Source organism: Pempheris klunzingeri, chromosome 2, assembly GCF_042242105.1.
Source record: "Pempheris klunzingeri isolate RE-2024b chromosome 2, fPemKlu1.hap1, whole genome shotgun sequence".
NCBI classification, from domain to species: Eukaryota; Metazoa; Chordata; class Actinopteri; order Acropomatiformes; family Pempheridae; genus Pempheris; species Pempheris klunzingeri.
In genome coordinates, this window is record NC_092013.1 from 36,732 (window position 1) to 63,301 (window position 26,570).

The 26,570-nt window shown below is 44.3% G+C and overlaps 2 protein-coding genes across 2 annotated transcripts; both read right to left on the reverse strand.

The window, feature by feature from the left end:
* Positions 1 to 1,607: 1,607 nt before the first annotated feature.
* LOC139214283 (serine/threonine-protein kinase 4-like) lies at positions 1,608 to 22,676 on the reverse strand. The gene is made up of 11 exons (XM_070845096.1): positions 22,320 to 22,676; positions 21,407 to 21,487; positions 18,392 to 18,520; positions 17,903 to 18,017; positions 17,148 to 17,312; positions 16,100 to 16,267; positions 15,417 to 15,554; positions 14,442 to 14,567; positions 13,806 to 14,013; positions 8,526 to 8,677; positions 1,608 to 4,777 (listed from the first exon to the last, which is right to left on the reverse strand). The coding sequence occupies exons 1-11, from the start codon at positions 22,355 to 22,357 to the stop codon at positions 4,619 to 4,621; spliced, it is 1,479 nt and encodes a 492-aa protein (XP_070701197.1). The 5' UTR covers positions 22,358 to 22,676; the 3' UTR covers positions 1,608 to 4,618.
* A 720-nt stretch (positions 22,677 to 23,396) lies between these two features.
* cox6c (cytochrome c oxidase subunit 6C) lies at positions 23,397 to 26,015 on the reverse strand. The gene is made up of 4 exons (XM_070847780.1): positions 25,925 to 26,015; positions 24,200 to 24,312; positions 23,916 to 24,047; positions 23,397 to 23,530 (listed from the first exon to the last, which is right to left on the reverse strand). Exons 2-3 carry the CDS (start codon positions 24,302 to 24,304, stop codon positions 23,922 to 23,924), a joined length of 231 nt encoding a protein of 76 aa, XP_070703881.1. The 5' UTR covers positions 24,305 to 24,312; positions 25,925 to 26,015; the 3' UTR covers positions 23,397 to 23,530; positions 23,916 to 23,921.
* Between the last annotated feature and the right edge of the window lie 555 nt (positions 26,016 to 26,570).

A 26,570-nucleotide genomic window follows, 5' to 3' on the forward strand; every position in this document is an offset into this window, starting at 1 on the left:
CAACACTCACAGCTTCATTTTATTCCCTTTTCTTCACTTTCCTTTGTTTTTTACTTGACTTTTTCCTCTTCTTTCTGCACAGATTAAAAGTCAGGTCCACTGCTAAAAAAAGAGGAGAAAGATGATGCCGACAGTTTGGACGAGTTGGCTGGAAGAAAGGAGCTGTGAACAGGTTTCCTTTCCGGTTTAACGAAAGACATGATGATGATGATGATGATTGACCTTCAAATGTTTCTATGCCGAAACGCATAGTTCAGTATGTGGCTCTTTATGAAGTGAGAAAGTGACTTATGTAGAGAAAATATATCCTGTATATAAATGTACTGTACACACATATCTATGTATATATTAGATTTTTATTTTTTTTTTCTATGTCACTCTCTCACACTCGGATGAAGAATTGTGCTGGAAGTAATTCATACAGTGTGCAGGTTTTATTCTCATTTTATTGTCTTTGTCGCTCAGAAGAGAATTATTAATGGTAGTAAAAATGTTATTACACACTGTCCAATCAATTAAATATAACAGTAGAAAAAAATGGTTTCAGTGTTTATCTGAGCACCTTAAAACCACGAAACTGTACTTTAAGTTGTTTTCACACATTCATAATAAGGATGTGCTAAGAAACTGGAGGAAGTGTTTGTTCTGGCCAAAGCCTTCGCTCCGAACTGGAGAACAGGAAGTTTCAGCGCCAGGTAGGTCAGTGATACCTGAGGAGGTATTGATCCTCATAATGTCCCACTGATTTGCTGCCAACTTATTTTGAAATGAGCAAGAAAACTGTTTACTGGACTTTAAACACCTATATACAGTTGTATGAAAAAGTTTGGGCACCCCTGACAATTTCCATTATTTTCATTTATAAATCATGAGGTGTTTGGATCAACAATTTCATTTTGATCTATCAAATAACTGATGGACACAGTAATATTTCAGTGCTTCATTCTGTCTAATTCTGTTTTATTATGTTAACATTACAATACATATTTAGAAAGTATCACTCGTGTTCCTGCTCCTAAATATGGACTCAAGGAAAGTTAGAAAACTAAAACTCTCAGACACACACACACACACATAGTGAGGGGAGATTAGATTCATGAGCAGCTGATTAAAAATTAATTTAGTTTCTTTTGGCAGAAATGGATAGAAACTCTCGACAAGGTGAAACAAGGAAAAAAAAAAGGAAACGAGCGGCACCTGAAAGTTTGATCTGAGAGGAATCTTCCAGAAAGTGCAAACGCCAGCGAGCGGTGACGCTCCGCCTCCAGGCATCCAAAGTGATGAGATGCATTTAAATTACTGGAGCCAAGTTTCTCCATTTTATGCTTCTTTGTACATCAGAGGGTTAGGGTTATTATATGATCTGTAATAATACGGAGCGATATACAATCTATAATCATTACAAGAGCCTTTTACTTCTGATGCTTTACATACGTTTTTGATAAAAATGCAGACGTCCAGTCCGTATATTTAGTGTTTTACAGTACGGTAAAGAAGACTTCCTCCAGCCTGGTTTTAGAATCACAGCAGATCCAGAAAAGCTTAAAATAACTCTGCAACACAGACACGTTCTTCTGTCAACATGTAGACACAAAGACAAAAGTGCATCACTGTTCTTAGTTTTTATTCTTTATCAAGCAAACAAAACAAGAAAAATACACACAAACCAAATATCAAACATTTGCACGACTTCCACTGCATCCTTTAAGGCAAAAATACTCCAGGCATCAACAGACAGTGCGGCATGAGTAGAAAAGACAAGTAAACAGCAGAAAAAGAAGAGGTGAGAAACCGAGCATGACGTTTTTCTCTTTGATTCACCTGAAACGTTTGTCTGTCACAGCTTTGTTTTTTCTTCCCTTTGTACTGCTCATTTCTCTGTTTCATATGGAAGCTAACAGCTGTTTAGATTTGTCCATTTTAAGGTTGCATTGTTTGTTTCCTGCGTGAATACAGAGCCATTAAACCACATTTATTATAAAACATCTACAAACCTGCAGTTGTGACCAGGAAACAGGAGGAAAAAGATGTTTGATTTGCTCTGAAAAAGAGCAAACTGAACATGTGAGCAGCCTGAACAATCGTAAGTTGTCATGGATGATAAATCAATTTTTCAGAAATCGTAACTCATTCACTCGTTAAATTAATTCAAAAGAACTCTTAATAATTATCTTCAGCACAAATCAGTGATAATTGGATTTTGGCCTCAGTCACCAATTTAAATGGAACTCTGAGTTTAAGTTCACAGTGGGTCATCAGACATTTTAAAAGAAGGCAGAAAACACACATCGTGGTTTATGTTGAACCTCATTGAAAAACATCACAACACTTTCAGTTCTGTTGAAAATCTCCAGTGATAATGACTTGAAGGGCAACTCTGGGTCACCTGTCCATATCCTGGTGTCTAAACGACTGCTACAGAGAGAGACCTGGAAGATCCTTTTGGTTTAACCACAAACAGCCGTTATATCGCTCTCTGCACACACACCAGACTACATTCACTAAAACACTAATTTTAGCTCACAGGACACAGGAGCTGCTGGTCTGCTGCTGCCTCCATCAGTCAGTTAGTTTGAGTTACTGTGAGACTTTGGTGTTTTAAAGGGTTAGTTTGCATCTGAACAAACCTTTAAAAACACCAATGTTTTCTGTGAGGTAACATCACTGCCTTAGTTTTAAAAATGGAGTTCTTTAATTTGTGATGCATCACGTCTTACAACAGTCATCATCATTTTCCCTTTTTGCAACCAAAGTCAAGTGAGCAGAACCAGCTCCTGTTCAAAATACTGCTTTAAAACCAAAAACAGCAAATGTCCAAAACAGACAAAATGAGGCAGGAAGAAAAATCCCTTGTAGCTTCACTTGTAACAGCGAATAGAAATACAAAAGAATAATTGTGCTCATGATTGTGTCTCGGAGAGTCCAGCAGAACAAGCTCAACGTTTCCCCTAAAACGTGTCGGTGCCCTGACACATCTGTTAACTGCTTAATATCCAGAGTAATAATTCAGATTGAGACGCAGCCCGCAGCGCTCGTCCACAGACACCGGACTGAGTCCATCATTATTTTACACCCCTGAGGAGCTTTAGGACCTGAGAAGCTGCTTTTCAAAGCTAACCTGTAACCACTGACCCTGTGGAGAGAAATAACATCCTCCCTAACCCTCACCGACATGAACACTGACCAGAGGGCGCTTGAGTTCCACCTGAATCAGACCTCCATCTCGTTCAGTCCTCTGAGCCCATCAAACTCAGGACGCCTTGATGTGTCCACCGGGTCTCCTCTAGCTCAGCAAGGAAAACAGATGCTGAGATAAAAACCCAACTTAAACATTAAGAAGGGCACTGGAGGTTAAACAAAGGCAAGTTAAAACATTTTCAGATTCAATTTCATAAAAACAATAAATTCCAGTTTGAGATAAAAATATCCAGCCACACGAGGTTAGTTATTAAAGTTTAACCCAAAGGAACTTCAATAAAGAAACCTTTAATACATGTTTAGAACACGCTAGAATGTCAGGAGATCTGGACTCCCATCAGTAAATAAAGGACAGAATATCAAAGTACCACGGCCCATTGGGGGGGAGCCACGTGTCATCATCATGCCACAGATGCCGCCGCTCACCGAGTCTCTGCCGCAGTGACCTCATCAGATCACATGATTTCAGGCTGAACTCTGCGTCACTTCAGGAGTTTTCCCTCACAAATGTATGACAACCTCAGAAGAATTCACCGCTTCAGTCTTAAATAATCTTTAATTTTTCTCTGAATATTAATTACGCCCCGTCCGCTGGCCCTGATTGGCTGTCGTATTTAACACAGCTGTAATAAGATGTGTCTTCATAAAGACTGGAAGACATCCATACGTCTGCTAACAGCTCCACTGTGTCCTCTTCTAAACCCTTTAAACATTTAAACTGTGAGCGCCTTAGACTCGTCTCGGCATTCGTTAACTTAACACGATAACTCGTGTTCCAATAACTCGTCTTCCTGTTGGATGATAAAACACGAATCATCCTCGTCCTCTTCCTCGTACAGGCTTTCGGTGTCACGTGAGTAAATGTTATGAAGGGAAGCGTCGTCTGTCTGGGGACGTTATCCATATATTCACCTAACTGTGATTTTAGAACATGCAGCTTCAAACTGACCAATAAATTGCGACTACTGAAGAAGAACAAACCGATTATTTTCAGCCTTCATGTTTTTAAGATTGGGGAACTATCCGTCTGGAAACTCCAAATCTATCCAGACCGTCTGAGCCCAGCAGAAACTCCCCAGGAGTTACTGGACGAGTACCGCAGAGAAACGGTACCACATGATTTGTAAAATAACAAAACCTAAAGAGATCCAAGAGAAGCTTGCTGGTTCAAATCAGCTGATGAAGACAACAATATTTAGCTTTCTCACCTCATTTTGTGAACTGTTAAAACACAAAAGCCAAAAAGTTCTGAAAGAGTCCACATTCTCTCCAAATGGCAGAATAAGGGAAACTTACTAAAACATTAATAATAATAACAACATTCTGTCAAACAGAGGACACGTCAGTGGCCCTGATAGATACAACATCCAGCCATGTTGTCTGGTGTCAGCAGGGAGCCGAACTCGTGTTCATGCTCCTCTCAGAAGTTCTGCTGCCGCCGCTTTTTGGCCTCAATGGCATCAAGGATGGGCTTCCTCTTGGCCTGGTAGCGCTGACGGATCTCCTCGATCTCCTGCTCCATCTGAGGGTCCAGAGAGGCCAGACGCAACCGGAGGTCCTCTACAGACCACGAACTCACCTGCACAGACAGACAGCGGTCGTATTCATTCCTACCTGCCCTCTTATAGTCACATGATGTAGCATCACCGTTAGAGGACGCTCTCATTAATCCATTACTCCATCAACTGATCAGCAGAGCATTAACAGGAATTACTGGGATGTTGCATTAATCAGTACAGTCATTTTCCATTCAAGGACACCAAACATTCCTGATTTCCAGCTCCTCAGTCAAGAGGATTTGATGCCTTTGGAGCTTGTGTGACAGTAGCTGAATTGACTGATGGTCAATTCCATAAAGAGCAGGTCACACTAAAATCATTAATTAAGAGAGGGACCCAACGATTCAGAAATTCAACATTAAGGATTCAAGAATCCCCACATGCGCAGCATCAGGCATCAGGCCGCAGTCACACAAAGTCAGTCACACAAAACAAGCGTTTTAAAGACGTTAGCTTCAGGAGGCTCCAACAGATGGTTTTCATCTACAGAATCAACAGATAATCGATTATTCCAGAGGACATAGGTTACTTTTTTGTAGGTTCCTGCTTTTGTTGCCTATTGGGTTTATAATATCTGAAACTGACTCCGGCTGGAGGCCAATCAGCTTAATCATCACAAAGTTAAAATCCAGCATCTCTGCAGACATCAATCACAGACCAACCACCTGACTCCAGCTGTTTAAAAGCTAAAGAATGAGCTTCCTTGAAGACAAAAATGGCTTTCAGATGTGGGTGTGAAGCTAGTTAGCCTCTGTGCTAATGACTTGTCCTCCTTAATGTTTTAATCCGTAGCAGCCGGAGGATTTGATGACTTCATACTCAAAGCTCAATTGGTACCCAGTCCATTAGTGCTCACTTAAGAAAATCTTTAGCTCGACCCACAGATGTCTGACGGCAGTAATAACCAGGGCGTCTGATAAGAGGATCTATTTTGGGAGCTTTCTGAGTCTATAGGCATGTATTCAATCCCTCTGCTGGAGGCCTCGGATAGGGACACGATGCCTCCCTTCGTGTTCCCCCGGGGATCCCCTCCAGCTTTTACCAGCAGCACTTTGCTCTCAAGCTATTTATTTCCCACAATCAATGGAGCTAAAATAACACTGGTGTCACAGCTCGTGAAGAGAGCATGGACGGTCCTTCAACCGGACGACACCACAGTCAAGGTCAAAAGGACACCACCGTTAAAATATTGTCTCTAAATAAACACACACACACAGGTCATTCAATAGATAACAGTTGTAAAATATCTCAGGAGACTGAAATAAATAGACAGAAATTAACGGTGGAAGTGTTTTGGTTTGAAACCGAAACTGTTTTCCTGTGAAATCAGCAGAGTTCTCTGGTGTTTTTCTTTTCTTTCAAATGTTTTATCGAAGCAAGACGAAGACAATGGAAGTAACAGAAAACATCACAAAAGGGGAGCTGATCAACAGAAGTCACCAGCAGTCTTTAATGGGAGTAAAACCACCAGAGGAACCTGTGAACTTTACTTCCTGAGATCCAGTCAGAGAAGTTTCTGCCCTGCAGCAGAGTATTCTGGACGAACAAACACAAAAAGGCTCCAAAATAACAACAAACCCTGTGAAAGATTCCTGCCAGTTTAATAAAACCTCCAAAGCCCTCCAGTTCAAACCTAGAATGTCTCAACAGGCCACCGAACATGGTTCATCAAAATGTGGACTTGTGTTGACTAAACCGAAAACTAAACCAGCAGCATCTCTGGTCCAACGTCTGCTGGAGGGTCAAATGTTGATGGGACGACCTGCAGTGGACAGACTGATGGACCAATCAGGAGACCAAACAGGAACTGTTTATCTTGGATTTAACCTGTTGTCAGGTTAGATTTAGAGTTGGGTTAGCTTAAGATCGGGTTCGGGTCAGGGTGGGGTTAGGATTTGGAGAGTTAGGGTTAGAGTTATGTGGTTAAAGAGTGCTACGAGGGGCAGTGGCTCAAGGGGTTGGTCTATGTTAAAACAACTTTTTGTACTAAAAACAAAATATTTACAGTTAATCTGGTTAATAAAAACACGGGTTAGGAATAAAACAGTTTTTTTATTCCTTTTCTGTGCTCATTCATTTATGTTAGTTATGATCATGTCATTTAATTCATTTAAAATTAAGATCTTTATGTAAAACATTCAAGTGTATTAAAAGAAACAGATGCAACAAATCACCACAAGACACGTCCTCGGTATTCCTCAGGGTGTTTATTAGTCAAGTTTGTTTGACTAGTGTTTGCTCTGCACGTTGTGTTGGCCGTGATGCTCCCACTGGGGTGGGGTGATGACTGTAGTTAGGGTATCTGGGTTATGGTTAGGGTTAGGGTTAGATGGGTTATGGCTATAGTTATGGTTAGGGTTAGGTGGGTTATGTTTAAGGTTAGGTGGGTAATGGTTAGGGTTAGGGTTATGGCTATAGTTATGGTTAGGGTTAGGTGGGTTATGTTTAAGGTTAGGTGGGTAATGGTTAGGGTTAGGGTTATGGCTATAGTTATGGTTAGGTGAGTTATGTTTATGGTTAGGTGGGTAATGGTTAGGGTTATGGCTATAGTTAGGGTTATGGCTATAGTCATGGTTAGGTGAGTTAGGGTTAGGGTTAGGTGGGTAATGGTTATGGTTATGGTTATGGCTATAGTTATGGTTAGGGTTATGGTTATGGCTATAGTTATGGTTAGGGTTAAGTGAGTTATGTTTATGGTTAGGTGGGTAATGGTTAGGGTTAGATGTGTTCTGAGCAGGAGGTTAGAAAAAACAAGCTGGAAGGGTTAGGGTTAGGTGAGTTATGTTTATGGTTAGGTGGGTAATGGTTAGAGTTAGATGTGTTCTGAGCAGGAGGTTAGAAAAAACAAGCTGGAAGGGTTAGGGTTAGGTGAGTTATGTTTATGGTTAGGTGGGTAATGATTAGGGTTAGATGTGTTCTGAGCAGAAGGAGGTTTGAAAAAACAAGCTGGAAGGGATGGGAGACGGAAGCCAATAAGGGAAGAACAGAAATAGAGAGAAGATGAAGGGGTGGGTTGTTGTACGTCTGCTTCTCATTAATAATGGAGGCGAGTGCCCCCCCCCCCCCCCCCCCGTCTATGCTTTACTCTCACATCAGTGGACCGACTGCAGCATCCTCAACAATAACCACAGGCTTCAAACACTGACACCTATCGATGTCTTATTTGGGGGGTTGAATTAACCAACACTGACACTAGACTCCAGTGAGCCACTCAGTAGAAACCAAACGTAGAAACTGACGGGAACTAAAGAGCTGCAACCAGCCAACAGCACGACAAAAACATCTGACAGAAACAGAAATAGCACCGATCTAAAATTAAACACGTGTTATCGTGGAGCTGACAACGAGACGCTCAAAGTACTACAGATCCCAGAGGGACTACAGACCCAGAAGGACCAGGAGCTACATCCTCACGTCAGCTCTGACAGAGACCGAAACACACATTGTTTGTGTGTGTGAGCACTTACAGTATTGAAGATCCAGGAGAACATGAGTGAAAATCAGGGTCAGACAGAGGTTACCTGCCACTGTCTGTTAGTGTGACACACACACACACACACACACCAAAACCTTACACACATAACAAGCAGCAGTTACGAGGCATCTTATTTTTAGCTCATTATCAACCGATGCCCACCACGTGTTAAATGTAACCTTTAATTCACACCTGGTAAATTAGTTTCGTTAAGTAGTCACACACACACACACACACACACACACACACACACACACACACACACACACTCTCTCCCAGTGTGTGGGTCTCACCTCCTCCAGGTCTCCTTCAGCTGACAGCCTGCAGTTGTCGCCGTGGTTTCCTCCCCGTCCTCCTCCGTCATGGGGACTGCTGGCCTCCCTCTCTTTCTGCTCGAAGTACTCCAGGAAGGACGGCTTGGCCGGTTGCACCATCTCGTCTCTCTCTGGAAGACAAAGTCCACATCATCTTTGTGACGGCGACCAACAGGATGGAGCTCAGCGACATTCATTCAACAAGCAGAGACGTTCACACACAGTTCAATTTACAGCTCAGGACATGATACAAGCGTGACGATCCATGAGCATCCAACCCACCCCCAAGGTCATCATCAGTCCATAAATCCGTCATCAGTCTGCAAATCCGTCATCAGCTAACAAATCCGTCAACAGTCCACAAATCCATCATCAGTCCATAAATCCATCATCAGTCCACAAATCCGTCATCAGTCCGCAAATCTGTCATCAGTCCACAATAAATCCATCATCAGTCCACAATAAATCCATCAACAGTCCACAAATCCATCATCAGTCCACAATAAATCCATCATAAATCCATCATCAGTCCACAAATCCATCATCAGTCCACAATAAATCCATCATCAGTCCATAAATCCATCAACAGTCCACAAATCCATCATCAGTCCACAAATCCATCATCAGTCCACAATAAATCCATCATCAGTCCACAATAAATCCATCAACAGTCCACAATAAATCCATCAACAGTCCACAAATCCATCATCAGTCCACAAATCCATCATCAGTCCATAAATCCATCAACAGTCCACAAATCCATCATCAGTCCACAATAAATCCATCAACAGTCCACAAATCCATCATCAGTCCACAATAAATCCATCAACAGTCCACAAATCCATCATCAGTCCACAATAAATCCATCATCAGTCCACAATAAATCCATCATCAGTCCGCAAATCCGTCATCATTCCGCAAATCCGTCATCAGTCCACAATAAATCCATCATCAGTCCACAATAAATCCATCATCAGTCCACAAATCCATCATCAGTCCACAATAAATCCATCATCAGTCCACAATAAATCCATCAACAGTCCACAAATCCATCATCAGTCCACAATAAATCCATCATCAGTCCACAATAAATCCATCAACAGTCCACAAATCCATCAACAGTCCACAAATCCATCATCTGTCCACAATAAATCCATCATCTGTCCACAATAAATCCATCATCAGTCCACAATAAATCCATCATCAGTCCACAAATCCATCATCAGTCCACAATAAATCCATCATCAGTCCACAATAAATCCATCATCAGTCCACAAATCCATCATCTGTCCACAATAAATCCATCATCAGTCCACAATAAATCCATCATCAGTCCACAAATCCATCATCTGTCCACAATAAATCCATCATCAGTCCACAATAAATCCATCATCAGTCCACAAATATAATATAATATGTCCACGTAATATTGCTAAAATCAGACCCATTCTGTCTATAGATGATGCAGAATAATTAGTCCATGCATTTTTCACTTCTAGGTTGGACTATTGCAACTCCTTATTATCAGGCTGCCCCAATAAGTCCTTAAAGACTCTCCAGCTGGTCCAGAACACTGCTGCTCCTGTTCTGACCAGAACTAAGAGAAGAGACCATCTTTCTCCTGTACTGGCTTCTCTTCACTGGCTTCCAGCAAAATCTAGAATAGAGTTTAAAATCCTTCTCCTCACCTCCAAAGCTCTTAATGTTCAGGCTCCATCATCTCTTAAAGAGCTCATAGTACCGTACTACCCCACTAGAGCACTGTGCTCCCAGACTGCAGGCCTACTGGTGGTTCCTAAAGTCTCCAAAAGTAGTGATGGAGCCAGAGCTTTCGGCTATCAGACTCCTCTCCTGTGGAATCTCCTTCCAGACTTAGACTGCCGGGGGACTCCTATGATGCACTGGGCTCCTCTCTATTCTCTCTCCTCCTCTTCCTCTCCATCATTATGTCTCATGTCTGCTTAATGTCTGCCTCTAACTTGGTATCTTCCCCGGAGCCTTTCTGTGCTTTTCTCATCTCTCAGGTTCCTGTAGATCCTGGTCCTGGTCCTGCTGATGTGGTTCTCTGGCTTCATGGACCACTGCTGTGGATCGTCGTCCACTTGTCATGTTTTTCAACATTACCATATTGCTAATGCAAATTTTTTAGTCACACTCCTATTGTTAATGCTATAGTCGCTGTTAGTATGTTGGTTGCGGTTTGTGTTGTCTCTCTCTCTCTCTGTCTCTCTCTCTCTGTCTCTCCGTCTCTCTCTCTCTGTCTCTCTCTCTCTGTCCAACCTCCATCCAACACGGACTCTGACAGAAGCCGCCCACATTGATCCTGGGTCTGTTCGAGGTTTCTTCCCATTAAAGCGGAGTTCTTCCTCCACTGTTGCTCAATATAATCTCTGATGCTGCGGGATTCATGTGGGGACTCTTGAATCCTTAATTTTGAATTCCTCAATCGTTGGGTCTCTCTCTAATTAAAGAGTTTGGTCTAGACCTGCTCTTTATGTAAAGCGTCCTGAGATAACGCTGTTATGAATTGCCACTCTATAAATAAAGATTGATTTATTGATTGATTAATGTCTGACGTGTCTAATGTGTCTATAACGGGTCTCACATGTCTAACGTGTCAACCAGAAGCCATTTCCGCACTGCTGCCTACAACACGGGACTCGCCACTGGAAACATAGAACCGTCTGCAGAGCCGTGAGGGAGGCCAAGCAGAGGTACAGGAAGAAGCTGGAGTCACAGCTACAGCAGAGTGACTATATAACGTGTCTAACATGTCTAATGTGTCTATAACATGTCTAACATGTCTAATGTGTCTATAACATGGCTAATGTGTTTATAACATGTCTAACATGTCTAATGTGTTTATAACATGTCTAACATGTCTAATGTGTTTATAACATGTCTAACATGTCTAATGTGTCTATAACATGTCTAACATGTCTAATGTGTCTATAACATGTCTAACATGTCTAATGTGTCTATAACATGGCTAACATGTCTAATGTGTTTATAACATGTCTAACATGTCTAATGTGTCTATAACATGGCTAACATGTCTAATGTGTCTATAACATGGCTAATGTGTCTAACATGTCTAATGTGTCTATAACATGGCTAATGTGTCTAACATGGCTAATGTGTCTATAACATGGCTAATGTGTCTATAACATGTCTAATGTGTCTATAACATGTCTAATGTGTCTATAACATGGCTAATGTGTCTATAACATGTCTAATGTGTCTATAACATGGCTAATGTGTCTAACATGGCTAATGTGTCTATAACATGGCTAATGTGTCTATAACATGGCTAATGTGTCTATAACATGGCTAATGTGTCTAACATGGCTAATGTGTCTAACATGGCTAATGTGTCTATAACATGTCTAATGTGTCTATAACATGGCTAATGTGTCTAACATGTCTAATGTGTCTATAACATGGCTAATGTGTCTAACATGGCTAATGTGTCTATAACATGGCTAATGTGTCTATAACATGGCTAATGTGTCTAACATGGCTAATGTGTCTATAACATGGCTAATGTGTCTATAATATGGCTAATGTGTCTATAATATGGCGATCCAATGTGCCATGTTGTCTGTCAGAGGCGTGGTGGGAACTCACGGTGAAGCCTCTGACTGCTGGACGAGGAACATGCTGGGCCCACGAGCCTTCAGCCCTCTGAGGACACACCTCTAACATGATGAGGTCATGATCACAGAGCCTGGAAAAACTATACACCCCACAGCAGACGAGTAGCAGAGTGCAACACCTACAGGTCCTCTAGCCTCTGGAAGCTCTGGAAAACTCGCTCCCAGCTGTTTACACAGGACATCTACTGCCTCATGGTCCATGTAGGATACAGTACCATCACACACACACTCACAGTGGTCCAGCTGTTCTCAGGGAGCCTGGCTCTGCGTGACGGACCCACTGCACCCTCTAGTGTTCAAACCCAGTCTAGACTATGACACTCGGCTCTTTGTGTATTTAACCCTTTACAGGGCACTCATTGAAATACTTAGAAATTCAAAATTTCAAGCCTAGACCATTACTGGTGGTCATTACAAGACTTTTTTTCTTTGGGGCATTTTGAACTCCCACTTAAGTTACGAAATATGGTCCCTTGCCCGATAAAGGATTAAAGGTAAGTCAGTGGATAAACAGAGTCCAGGTCATGTAAACCAGGTACTCATTGGCTGTCGGTGGACAGCAGGGCTCACATGTCACTTGTCTGGGAAAGAATCAGGTTCAATCCTCAGACCTTTCAGAGATTTGAAGCATTTCAACTGTACAAGGAGGAGCACATAGCCTGTGTGCTTCATCCTCAGCTGCTTCCTCCTTACCTTCGTCAGACATGCTGATCTGTATGTGGTATGAGGGTGTATGAGGGTTTATACTTAACCGTGTCTGAAAATGACAATTCAAGAGGGTGCTACTGGATTTACTCTGTTTTACAACACATAAGGGCAGAAATCCAGAGGAGAAAGGCAGTTTTCCACAAAGCTCCTAAAAATGCTCTTTTCCAGCAAAACATCATATGATGTAACAAAAGGGAGTTGCTGTCCTCAGCTCTGCTGGGGCTCAGTGTGCAGTAGTAGGAGCTGGTGAGTTAATGTTTTTTCAGTAGGTTTTAAAAAACAATATAATGGAATGTAGCTGTGGAGTTATATCACACACTGCAGGACATGATACAAGCTGGTACTTGTGCCTTACTTTCTGTTATGGCTAAGTATCAACACTCCTGGCCGGTATAAGACAACAGATGCTAATTTTGTATAGCCTGACACATGATAGCAAACTTCACAATGCTGTGATGTGAACACAGTGTTAGCTATAATACATGATATGAATGCATAGACATGTAGCATTATCAATCTATAAGTTAATGCTGATCACTCACCCAGACACCTGCCCAGTTCTCCTCTGGTTTTCCTTACGCCACAGCTCCATTCCTCCTCTCTGACTGTTATTCCTTCCAACCCTCATCTCTTCCTGATCTCTTGGACCTCTAACAGGCTCATAATTATACAGCTGTGGTCCATCAAAGTTGTATGAATGAACATTTACAACCTCCTCAGTATGAAAATTTGATTCAGATCCATTAATTTCAATTGTGTCTACCTCTATCTACTGCCCTTATATTACATCACTTCCGGTTTGGCTTCTTCCGGAAAATCTAGTTCCTAAACCATTTTCCTAGACATTGATTGGATGGAGTCTCCAACCTGCAAGTTGCTCTTTAATGGCTCTTACTTTTCATGGTGCCAGCTTCTTCTTCATCCTTTTCATCCGAGTTGATGACCATGGTGCCCAGCTGTAGCTGCATGGTTCCCGAGTCCTCATGTTCAATCATGGTCCGGGACGTGTCGCCGAGTGAGCCCACCAACGACCCAGCAACCCGGACTGTTCCTGAGTCACTTCCAGCCCGCACCATTGTCCCTTGGTCGACCTCGTCTTCATCCTGAAGCACACAGACAGGAGGAAGACTATGAGGGTCAGAAATAAACGAGGAAAAGGGAACACACTGGACCACCAGCCCACCAACACCGACCCGCCAACAACCCGACAGACACGTGAGGAAGAATCATGAAAAAAATGGTGGCTGTGACATCGATGCTGCTGAACTGTGTTGTGCCTTGTGTTTTCTTTGTGAAGCAGTTAATTCGTCTCTTCTTGTCTTTCCTAGAGCTCTGCTTACTTTCTGATTGTATATTTGGCTTGTTTCACCTGTTCTTCCTTTACTGACTCTGGGATTTAAAATAGTTTGGTGATCTTTGCTGCTAACCAGCTTCCTGCTGCTTTGGTTCTGCTTCAGTTTAGTTTGAGGTAAAGGTGGCAGCTGCATTCAGGCAGATGACGCCTCCTCGTTAACATTTAACGGGTTCGTACCGAGTTGTCGTTGTCTTCCTCCTGCTCTCTCTGCTCCGCCTCCTCCCTCTTCAGTTTGGTCTCCATGGCGTCCGCGATCAGTGCTTTGAGGACAGAGCTCGGCTTGGCCGACCTGATGAACGTATGCTGAGGACAGAGACCACAACGATTACCATGACAACAACAGAATGGTTACGGTTACTGCTGCACACACATGCACGCACACACGGACATGTGGACGTGAAATAAGACGTGGTAGATTTCATTTCAATCCAGTTTCCTCGCTGTGATTGGTTGTAGGTCTATCTAATGTGTCCACAGGTATTTTGGTCTGTGCCCGTTGATAACACTCCTTGTTAAACAAGGTGTATTAAAACCGCATTCAGATGACTGGGTGTCATACCTGATAATACCTGTCAAACCTGATAATACCTGTCAAACCTGATAATACCTGTCAAACCTGTAATACCTGTCAAACTGAATAATACCTGTCATACCTGATAATACCTGTCAAACTGAATAATACCTGTAGTACCTGATAATATTTGATACAACCTAATAATACCAAATAATACCTGATAATCCCTGTAATACCTGTAACACTGAATAATACCCGTACCTAATACCTGATAATACCTAATAATTCCACATCAATGAATCTTTATTTATATAGCACCAATTCATAACTGATAATACCTACAATTCTTAATAATAACTAAGACCTGATAATACCTGACAACCTCTAATAATACCTGATGATACCTGATAATCCCTGCAACACCTGCAATATCTGTAAAACTGAATAATACCTGACAATACCTATAATACTAGATAATACTTCATAATACCTGTATACCCTGAGGAACACACCACTGTTAAACACTCAGGTTGGATTGTGTCATATTGTCTGTAGTTTATTTTGTGGACCAGCTTTCAAGGGCTCTACCAGCAGATAAACACTGACCTGCTGTCAGGAGGAGGGTTTTACTGACTCACCTGTAACAGCTGAGTGGAAGTCGCCCTGTTTTCGGGGTTTTTGACCAAACACTGGCTGACAAAGTCTTTAAACAATGGAGACCACAGGTCTGGGCTCCTGAAGGTCGGGGGAGGATTGGTGGGGATCATGAAGATGGCCTGAAGAGGAAATACACTCAGTCCAGACACCACAGAGGACAGCGTGAAGACACACACACTCAGAGGACAGCGTGAAGACACACACACTCAGAGGACAGCGTGAAGACACACACACTCAGAGGACAGCGTGAAGACACACACACTCAGAGGACAGCGTGAAGACACACACACTCAGAGGACAGCGTGAAGACACACACACAGAGGACAGCGTGAAGACACACACACTCAGAGGACAGCGTGAAGACACACACACTCAGAGGACAGCGTGAAGACACACACACTCAGAGGACAGCGTGAAGACACACACACTCAGAGGACAGCGTGAAGACACACACACTCAGAGGACAGCGTGAAGACACACACACTCAGAGGACAGCGTGAAGACACACACACACAGAGGACAGCGTGAAGACACACACACTCAGACACACAGAGGACAGCGTGAAGACACACACACTCAGACACACAGAGGACAGCGTGAAGACACACACACTCAGACACACAGAGGACAGCGTGAAGACACACACATACACACACAGTCTCACCCTCATGGGGTGTATGTCGGCGTAGGGCGGCTTCCCTTCGGCCATCTCGATGGCGGTGATCCCCAGGGACCAGATGTCAGCCACACAGTTGTACCCGATCTCCTGGATGACCTCCGGAGCCATCCAGAACGGCGTGCCGATCACCGTGTTTCGCTTCGCCATGGTGTCCTGAGGCGGAGACAGGAAACCAGGACAGAGATCGTCTCACTGAGGACAACTGTCTCAGACACCTGACAGAGACACACCTGTCCGAGACAGGTACACCTGGTACACACCTGAGGTACACACTCGATACACACCTGAGGTACACACTCGATACACACCCGAGATACACACCCGATACACACCCGATACACACCTGAGATATACACCAGATACACACCTGAGATACACACCTGATATACACCTGAGATATACACCTGATACACACCTGAGGGACACACCCGAGATATACACCTGAGATACACACCTGATACACACCTGATACACACACCTGATACACACCTGAGATATACACCTGAGATATACACCTGATACACACCTGAGATACACACCTGAGATACACACCTGAGATATACACCTGAGATATACACCTGATACACACCCGAGATATACACCTGATACACACCTGAGATATACACCTGATACACACCTGAGATATACACCTGAGATATACACCTGATACACACCTGAGATACACACCTGAGATACACACCTGATACACACCTGAGATATACACCTGATACACACCTGATACACACCTGAGATACACACCTGAGATACACACCTGCGATATACACCTGATACACACCCGAGATACACACCTGAGATACACACCTGAGATACACACCTGATACACACTTGAGATACACACCTCATACACACCTGAGATACACACCTGAGATATACACCTGATACACACACCTGTGATACACACAAGATTTCTTTCGTCAACTCTCTATTCAGCAGAATAAAACTTGTGTCATGAGTGTCGTGTCGTTGGTCATGTGGTCTCTTTACTGTGGCGTTGTTGGTCATGTGGTCTTACCGTCAGCTGACCAGCGACGCCGAAGTCTGCGATCTTGGCCTGGCCCTCGCTGCTCAGCAGGATGTTTCCAGCTTTGATGTCTCTGTGGATCTTCTTCATGAAGTGAAGATACTCCAAACCCCTCAGAGTGGACTGAAGGATGGAGGAGATCTCCTCCTCTGACAGCTAACACACACATAGAGAGAAATACACAGAGAGACACACACACACACACACACAGAAATACACAGAGAGAGACACACACACACACACACATAGAGAGAAATACACAGAGAGACACACACACACACACACACACACACACACAGAAATACACAGACAGACACACACACACACACACACACACACACACAGAAATACAGAGACACACACACACACACACACACAGACAGAGAAATACACAGAGAGAGAGACACACACACACACACACAGAAATACACAGAGAGACACACACACACACACACACAGAAATAAACAGAGAGAGACACACAGTAGTTAGTGCTGAGAATGTGTGTGTGTATTAAACACCTCTTAATGAGTCCAGAGAACAGGAGAACCCCCCAGTGTTCTGTGGGGCCCTCTGTGTTCTGTTCTGTGTCCTCGGTGGGGCCCTCGGTGTGGATGGACCCACTAGGAGAGCGTTTCTCTGAACTCTGTTGTTGTTACTGACAAAGTGTCCAAATATGAACAAGGTGAAGGTGTGTGTGTGTGTGTGTGTGTGTGTGTGTGTGCGCGCACGCGCGTGTGTGTGTTACCGTCTTGTTGCGTATCCGGATGATGTCAGAAACTGATCCGGCTCCACAGAACTCCATGACGATCCACAGGTCGCTGTTCTTAAAGTAGCTGCCATAATAACGAACCACATGAGGACTGTAGAGAGACAACAGAGAGACGCTGACTGAACACAGAGAGGGGAGGACGGGGGAGGGTGGGGGAGGACAGGTGAGGGTATATTGCCTAATATAATATCTGATGCTGCTCTGAATCAAAGAGTTTGTTCTGAGCTGCTCTTTATGGAAACACTGTTATGAATTGGCGCTACATGAATAAAGATTGATTGATTGGTGGGTGAGGATAGGGGAGGGTGGGGGAGGCTGCCAGCTGTCAGATAGTCTAGACGGCGGCAGCAGCAATGTGTCAGATTTGTCATACATGTCGTGACTCAGCGTGGTGGCAGCTACAGCTGTGCCGTGACCCCTGAGGCTGACTGTTCAGAGGACAACGGATGGACATGCGTGTCGTACCTGTTGCACTGCTGCATGATGGAGATCTCCTTGATGATCTCCTGCAGGTCCGACTCCACAGGAACCTGTTTGATGGCCACGATCTCGCCGGTCTCCTTATGGTGGGCTTTAAACACGCAGCCGTACGACCTGCAGAGTCACAGAAACACAACATCACACGTCGCGCCAGCCACACATGCTAACCATGCTAGCGCGCTCGCTCGTCCCCATACAGTCAGAAGACCAACATGCTAACGCCTCGTGCTGACCCTCCACAGACTGCGGGGGGACATCACAGCGACATCAGCTAATCTGTTACAGGATTCATCAGCTGTCTCAGCAAGTGTCCTCTGAAGCTCTCCCACCTCATTTACCATTGTTACTTAAGGATGAACTTTATTTAAACAGCTTCTATTCACAACCTCATCTCAGACTCATGTCATGAGCGGCTCAGGAACAGGGCAAACTAGAGACTGAGAGCAGAAACTCATCAGGAAAATGTTCACTGAGAAGTCGACTCATTTCCTCATTGACTTCCATCCAATCAGACTTCTGTTTGGAGCCAGTGGAGTCGCCCCCTGCTGGACACTAGAGAGGATGCAGCTTTAAGGCTCTTCAGCATCGGCTTCACTGTTCAGACCCAGAGGACACCGACACTCTTTATAGACTGATACCGACCAATCAGAGGACGCTTCTTTATACAGACTGATACCGACCAATCAGAGGACGCTTCTTTATACAGACTGATACCGACCAATCAGAGGACGCTTCTTTATAGACTGATCCCGACCAATCAGAGGACGCTTCTTTATACAGACTGATACCGACCAATCAGAGGACGCTTCTTTATAGACTGATACCGACCAATCAGAGGACGCTTCTTTACACAGACTGATACCGACCAATCAGAGGACGCTTCTTTATAGACTGATACCGACCAATCAGAGGACGCGTCTTTATAGACTGATACCGACCAATCAGAGGACGCGTCTTTATAGACTGATACCGACCAATCAGAGGACGCTTCTTTACACAGACTGATACCGACCAATCAGAGAACGCTTCTTTATAGACTGATACCGACCAATCAGAGGACGCCTCTTTACACGGACTGATACCGACCAATCAGAGGACGCTTCTTTATAGACTGATACCGACCAATCAGAGGACGCTTCTTTACACGGACTGATACCGACCAATCAGAGGACGCTTCTTTATACAGACTGATACCGACCAATCAGAGGACGCTTCTTTACACAGACTGATACCGACCAATCAGAGGACGCTTCTTTACACGGACTGATACCGACCAATCAGAGGACGCTTCTTTATAGACTGATACCGACCAATCAGAGGACGCTTCTTTATAGACTGATACCGACCAATCAGAGGACGCCTCTTTACACGGACTGATACCGACCAATCAGAGGACGCTTCTTTATAGACTGATACCGACCAATCAGAGGACGCTTCTTTACACAGACTGATACCGACCAATCAGAGGACGCTTCTTTACACAGACTGATACCGACCAATCAGAGGACGCTTCTTTATAGACTGATACCGACCAATCAGAGGACGCTTCTTTACACAGACTGATACCGACCAATCAGAGGACGCTTCTTTACACAGACTGATACCGACCAATCAGAGGACGCTTCTTTATAGACTGATACCGACCAATCAGAGGACGCTTCTTTACACAGACTGATACCGACCAATCAGAGGACGCTTCTTTATAGACTGATACCGACCAATCAGAGGACGCTTCTTTACACAGACTGATACCGACCAATCAGAGGACGCTTCTTTACACAGACTGATACCGACCAATTAGAGGACGCTTCTTTATAGACTGATACCGACCAATCAGAGGACGCGTCTTTATAGACTGATACCGACCAATCAGAGGACGCGTCTTTATAGACTGATACCGACCAATCAGAGGACGCTTCTTTATAGACTGATACCGACCAATCAGAGGACGCTTCTTTACACAGACTGATACCGACCAATCAGAGGACGCTTCTTTACACAGACTGATACCGACCAATCAGAGGACGCTTCTTTATAGACTGATACCGACCAATCAGAGGACGCGTCTTTATAGACTGATACCGACCAATCAGAGGACGCTTCTTTATACAGACTGGTACCGACCAATCAGAGAACACCGACTCTTCTTTATACAGACTGATATCGACCAATCAGAGGACGCTTCTTTACACAGACTGATACCGACCAATCAGAGAACACCGACTCTTCTTTATACAGACTGATATCGACCAATCAGAGGACGCTTCTTTATACAGACTGATATTGACCAATCAGAGGACGCTTCTTTATACAGACTGATACCGACCAATCAGAGAACACCGACTCTTCTTTATACAGACTGATACCGACCAATCAGAGGACGCTTCTTTAAACAGACTGATACCGACCAATCAGAGAACACCGACTCTTCTTTATACAGACTGATATCGACCAATCAGAGGACGCTTCTTTATACAGACTGATATTGACCAATCAGAGGACGCTTCTTTATACAGACTGATACCGACCAATCAGAGAACACCGACTCTTCTTTATACAGACTGATACCGACCAATCAGAGAACACGACTCTTCTTTATACAGACTGATACCGACCAATCAGAGAACACGACTCTTCTTTATACAGATTGATACCGACCAATCAGAGGACGCTTCTTTATACAGACTGATACCGACCAATCAGAGGACACTTCTTTATAGACTGATACCGACCAATCAGAGGACGCTTCTTTATACAGACTGATATCGACCAATCAGAGGACGCTTCTTTACACGGACTGATACCGACCAATCAGAGGACACTTCTTTATACAGACTGATACCAACCAATCAGAGGACACCTCTTTATACAGACTGATACCCACCAATCAGAGAACACCAACACTTCTTTATACAGACACACACAGAAAAGGAAGTGTGTTGAGAAACATGAATTAAAGAAACTGTGTTTATGTTGATGAAGACAGACAGACAGTCTCACCCTTCTCCGAGCTTCTCCAGGACGTCAAAGACTTCCTCCGGCTGTTTGGTCAGACAGTTCTCACTCAGCTTCTTCAGCTGTCTGAGACCAGAGACACAAAGTCAGTATGGGGGGTTATAGACACTGCCTGTAGGGGGGGGCTCACACTCTGAACATAAATCACACAATAAGAGAATTTAACTACAAAAACTTAAAGCTCTCATTTGTTGCTGCATAATTCTGTTTTTCTGTTTTCAGCACCTCAGAGAAACATTTTAGACGGGAACTAATCCGTCAGTAGTGGTGATCATTAATAGAATAGGATAGAATGTCTTTATTGTCATTATACAATGTACAACGAGGTAGGAGAGCTACTCCCTCTGAAGTGAACATGTACAGAACAAACACACATTTATCAGCATTCGACAACATTCATTCTATTTTGTCTCTCTGAGGAAATGTGAGCGCTGCTACCAAACTCCTCCAGATGTGTGGCGGGTGGAGGATTCAGGGTTCAGATGGAGCTTCAGACTGAAGGACGGATGGAGAATCACAACACTGAACCACTGACTGACACTCTACATCACACCAGGGTCACAGGTGTGAGACATCTGTCTCAACATGACATTTAACCCCAACATCATGAGGACACACAGCAGATTTACTGCCGAGAGAACAGGAACTCAGCACTTCCCTGTCAGACACACCAACGGGTCTATGAACCGGACCAGAACCTGGTCTGAGAAAATACGAACCGGACCAGAACCAGGTCTGACAGGACAGGACTTCTGTGGACAGGTGTCTCTGGACAGGTATTTATGTCCGGGTATCGATTACATCTTCCGCCCAACTAAACAGTTGAAGTTAGCGGGGATCTCTGATACCTCTGCCCGTGCTTCCATCATGAAGTTAGGGTTAGCACATAGTTAGCTACCTGCGGGGGTGACTCCTCATCTGGACTTTGCTCTCCATATTGTCTCTTCGCTTCACTCGGAGCTTCTTCAGCCGTCTGTGCTCCACGGAGCTCGTTTCAAACTGCACACTCGACGCTAATAGCAGCACACGGCTAGCAGACCGTTAGCAGCTAGCCGTTAGCAGCTAGCCGTTAGCCCGCTCTGTTACAGCAGCGTCCCCGCTGATGCTGCTCTGTTCATCGTTTTGTGAAACCAGGTTCGCGCAGTTTACAGACTTCACACAGCTGCCGTATCCGCGCCGGTAACTTCATCCTCCTCCTACTCCAGACAGCTCTGGACCCGTTTGACAAACCGCCTGTCAGTCGCCGAAACATCCAGTGAGAAAATCCAGGAAGTGGAGAGCGGACAGGGGGCAGGACAAAGGGGGCAGCACCGCGGCCCGCCAGCAGGGGGCGGCGGCACACACACACACACACACAGTGTAGACTGACTGACAGACGCACACACACACTGTAGACTGACTGACAAACACACATCCACACTGTAGACTGACTGACAAACAAACACACACACACACACACACACACACTGTAGACTGACTGACAGACACACACACACTGTAGACTGACTAACACACACACACACACACACACACACACTGTAGACTGACTAACACACACACACACACACACACACACACTGTAGACTGACAAACACACACACACTGTAGACTGACTGACAAACACACACACACACATACTGTAGACTGACAGTGAAACAAACAGACAGACAGGTCCCATCAGACCACGTCAAACTTAATTTAAAAAAAAGACAAACAATCTCAGGTAACAAATGAATACAGAATATTGAATATAGAACACATTTTTGAAGGGCTAGGACATTTATTTTGAAAATCAGTTTTGCCACCTACGGACAACATCATCAGTTTAAGTGGACACTGTATTTAATCCTGTGTTCTGACATAAAATTACTGTTTTTGTGAATGGAGTCTGGTGAGTTTGAAGAGAGTGATATAACAGGCTATATAGTGGATCAATAGTTACTCATCAGTTCTGACTGACACACACAAAAGAGGCTTTACATTAATAGAATATTTTATTTAGAGGAACCAAACAGCACAGAGATGATCACATCTGAATCAGGAAATAACATCAATGGGGCAACTGGGAACCTCTTCCTCAGACCAGGAGGCACAACGAGGAAGAGGAGCCTGAGGAAGAAACAACACATTAGAGACAGAGAGACTGCATTAGATAGGGACCAGACTGGGTACAGTCAGTCTACATTAGATACAATCAGACCTGATTCAGTCAGTCTACATTAGATACAATCAGACCTGATTCAGTCTGTCTACATTAGATACAGATGAAACTGGGTTCAGTCAAACCAGATGCAGTCAGTCTAAATTAGATACGGATCAAACCGGATTCAGTCACTCTACATTAGATACGGATCAAACGGTCAGTCTAAATTAGATACGGATCAAACCGGATTCAGTCCGTCTACATTAGATAAGGATCAAACCGGATTCAGTGGGGATGTCTGGTCAGGGTTCTCGTTTGCAGTCTGTTAGTCGTCCCCTCATTAAGACTCACAGCGGTTTACTCCCCGGATGGCCGCACGCTCTCAAAGACGCCGGCCTCCCTCATGGCGTTGAAGTCTTTGACGGGGTCGTACTCCTTGTAGAAGGCAGCGTAGGCCCGTTTCCGGGGCTCCGCCACTAACAACTACAGGGAACACATGAAAGAAAACAAACACGTTAGAACAAAAACAGAGTAACAAAACACACACAAGAAAAACCATCACGTGACAGTGAGTCCGTGTTCAGTATTAATATGACAAACGGTGTCATGAATGTGATTCTGTGGCATTCCCCCACCTTGTACACCATCGAGCAGCCTATGGACAGAGTGAACGCCATCGCAATGTGGAACGTTGTGCGTCTTGCTAGCATTCCTCTCATGTTCGGCTTCGGTAGAGACATGGTGAAACCTAAGGGGGAGGAGACACGGGTCACCGATCACCGGACACACCTTAAGGGCCACGGTTATATCCCCATAACCGTCCAACACAAACCCACAGTCAGCCTTAGCTCCTCCTGGACCAGTCCTCCTCCATCACAGAGAGACGGAGGACTGAGAGGACGACAGCTTGTTGTCCTCTACTGGCGCTTTTCCATTATAGTTTTAGCACTACTCGACTCTACTCGGTTTCAGTAGTTTTCCATTGCAATCGAGTACCACCTCAACATAGCAAGGCGGCCTGAAACTCCAGTGACGTCATTTGTGTGCGACACAACACAACTAAGGACATCGAGGCTATGGTATACCTGCTGCTCGGTCTGTGGCTTTTTGTCAGACTCAAGGTACTATGCACGCCAGGTAGTGTGCACGGTCACTGTTGCCAGGTTTTAAAAATGGCGGGTTTGATTCTTGTGAACGAGTCGCTCTCATGCCTCATCCAGTGATGTCACTCTCTGGCCAACTTGACTCAGCTCGCTTGGAACCCCGGCCGAGTAGTACTAAAAAAGTACCTGGTACCAGGTACTATCGCCTAGTGGAAAACCCTAAAAACCGAGTAGAGTTGAGTAGGTGCTAGTGGAAAAGCCTCATAATATGAAACATCTGTCAGACATCAGGACAACTGTGAATGACATCATCTATGTGACCCTGTAACATGTTAATGTGATGCTGATTCACTCAGCGGCTCACTAGGTGTGTGTCCAATTCGTCATGTCCATCCTGAAGGAAGACAGCGCTCGTCCCCGAAGGGTGGACGACGTTGCATTAAAGACACCTTGTTTCCTAGACACACGTTCAGTTACCTGTAACATTCACGACTCCACACACACTCCAGCAACCGTGGGCCAGTGTCCTCTGGTTCACCATTAAATCCACACACACACACACATAGTAATGAAGAATTTAAGATGACCTTCGTTCTGGTTGACCTTCTTTTAGCTCTTTTAGCTGTGTGAGTGTCTGATGCTGACTATGACATTACTGGACAAAAGGTCACTTCTCTTTCTAATTTAACTCCATAATGAGGACTCCGCTCCGGCAGAGAGTGGATACTGACAGGTTGGAAGTGAGACTGGACTCGTAACTTCACCTGGAGCAGCGGGAACAGGTGTGCTGAGTCACACAGAACACGTTACCTGTACAAACGCCGCGAAGGACCCTCAGTTGATGATAATAGGGACGTCACTGTGGCGGCTAACAGTAGCGGCTAACTAGCGGCTAACTAGCGGCTAACAGTAGCGGCTAACAGGGTCAAAGCAGCTTAACGCCACAAAGTATCGGCAGTAAAAACGCCCTCTCTCCGCCTTATAGTGTTTCTTTTCTTCGGTGACATGACGGGCACTATGCATCGAGCATTTTCATCATGTTCATTTCCAGTTACCTTTCGGTTAGCATTTAGCTAAGTCCGAATAACACGCATAATGGGCTGACGCTAGCTAACTGCTAACAGTTGACGGCGGTGACAGCCACGAGTTAGTATTCCTTTGAACAATCAAACCGTTGTCATGTGAACCGATGCGTACACTTAAACAGTTCAGTTTTTACAGAAATGCCGTTTTAGTTGTAAATACAGTTATACTCACTGGCTGGGCTCTCGACCTTCACGGGACGCGTTCACACCGCTTCTGTACCGGAAGAACTTCTACCGGAAACGTGGAGGGACAAACTTAATCCCTGGGAAAGCGAACTCGGGGCAGCTGAGGTCACAAAAACTAAAGACTGAAATCTATCAAACGTGTTGTCCTGCGTTTAAAATAACTCTGGGGCCTCCAGAGAAAGATTGCATGTGCAGAATATGACCATATTTACATGTGTGTGTTCATGGGTTTGGTTTAGTCCTGATCCAGGACCAGCATGTGAGTGGCCTGAGGGTCAGGGTCTGGAGGGCGCTGACACACCATAGATTACAAACGTGCTGTGCAAACACACACACAGATATTTATAGTAGTAACACAGTCTGACCAGCAGAGAAAGGCAGAGTGCCACTGACCTGAGTCTGACTGTTCTTTATAGAGTTCTTAATAAAGGTTTATAAACTTTATTGTATGTCATTTGCACATGTTTTGTATGATGTAACATTTTAAATGCTGACTGTGTGTAATGTGGTTTTAATGGAGTTCAGATCTTAAACAGAATAAACAGACTCAGATCAGAATCCTTTTATTGACATTGTACAAAGAATGCACAACGAAACTGAAATGGAAATAGCAGCTCTCATAGGCAGTGCAA

Bases quoted from the DNA above. Each gene is read 5' to 3' on its own strand.
- cox6c (XM_070847780.1), bottom strand. From the start codon at position 24,304: ATGTCTCTACCGAAGCCGAACATGAGAGGAATGCTAGCAAGACGCACA. The intron at 24,048-24,199 runs GTGGGGGAATGC...TGTTCCCTGTAG, and splicing joins GCTGCTCGATGGTGTACAAG to TTGTTAGTGGCGGAGCCCCG.
- LOC139214283 (XM_070845096.1), bottom strand. From the start codon at position 22,357: ATGGAGAGCAAAGTCCAGATGAGGAGTCACCCCCGCAG. The intron at 17,313-17,902 runs GTAACACACACA...TGTGTGTGTTAG, and splicing joins TCCGGATACGCAACAAGACG to CTGTCAGAGGAGGAGATCTC. The intron at 4,778-8,525 runs GTGAGACCCACA...CTGTCTGTGCAG, and splicing joins CTGAAGGAGACCTGGAGGAG to GTGAGTTCGTGGTCTGTAGA.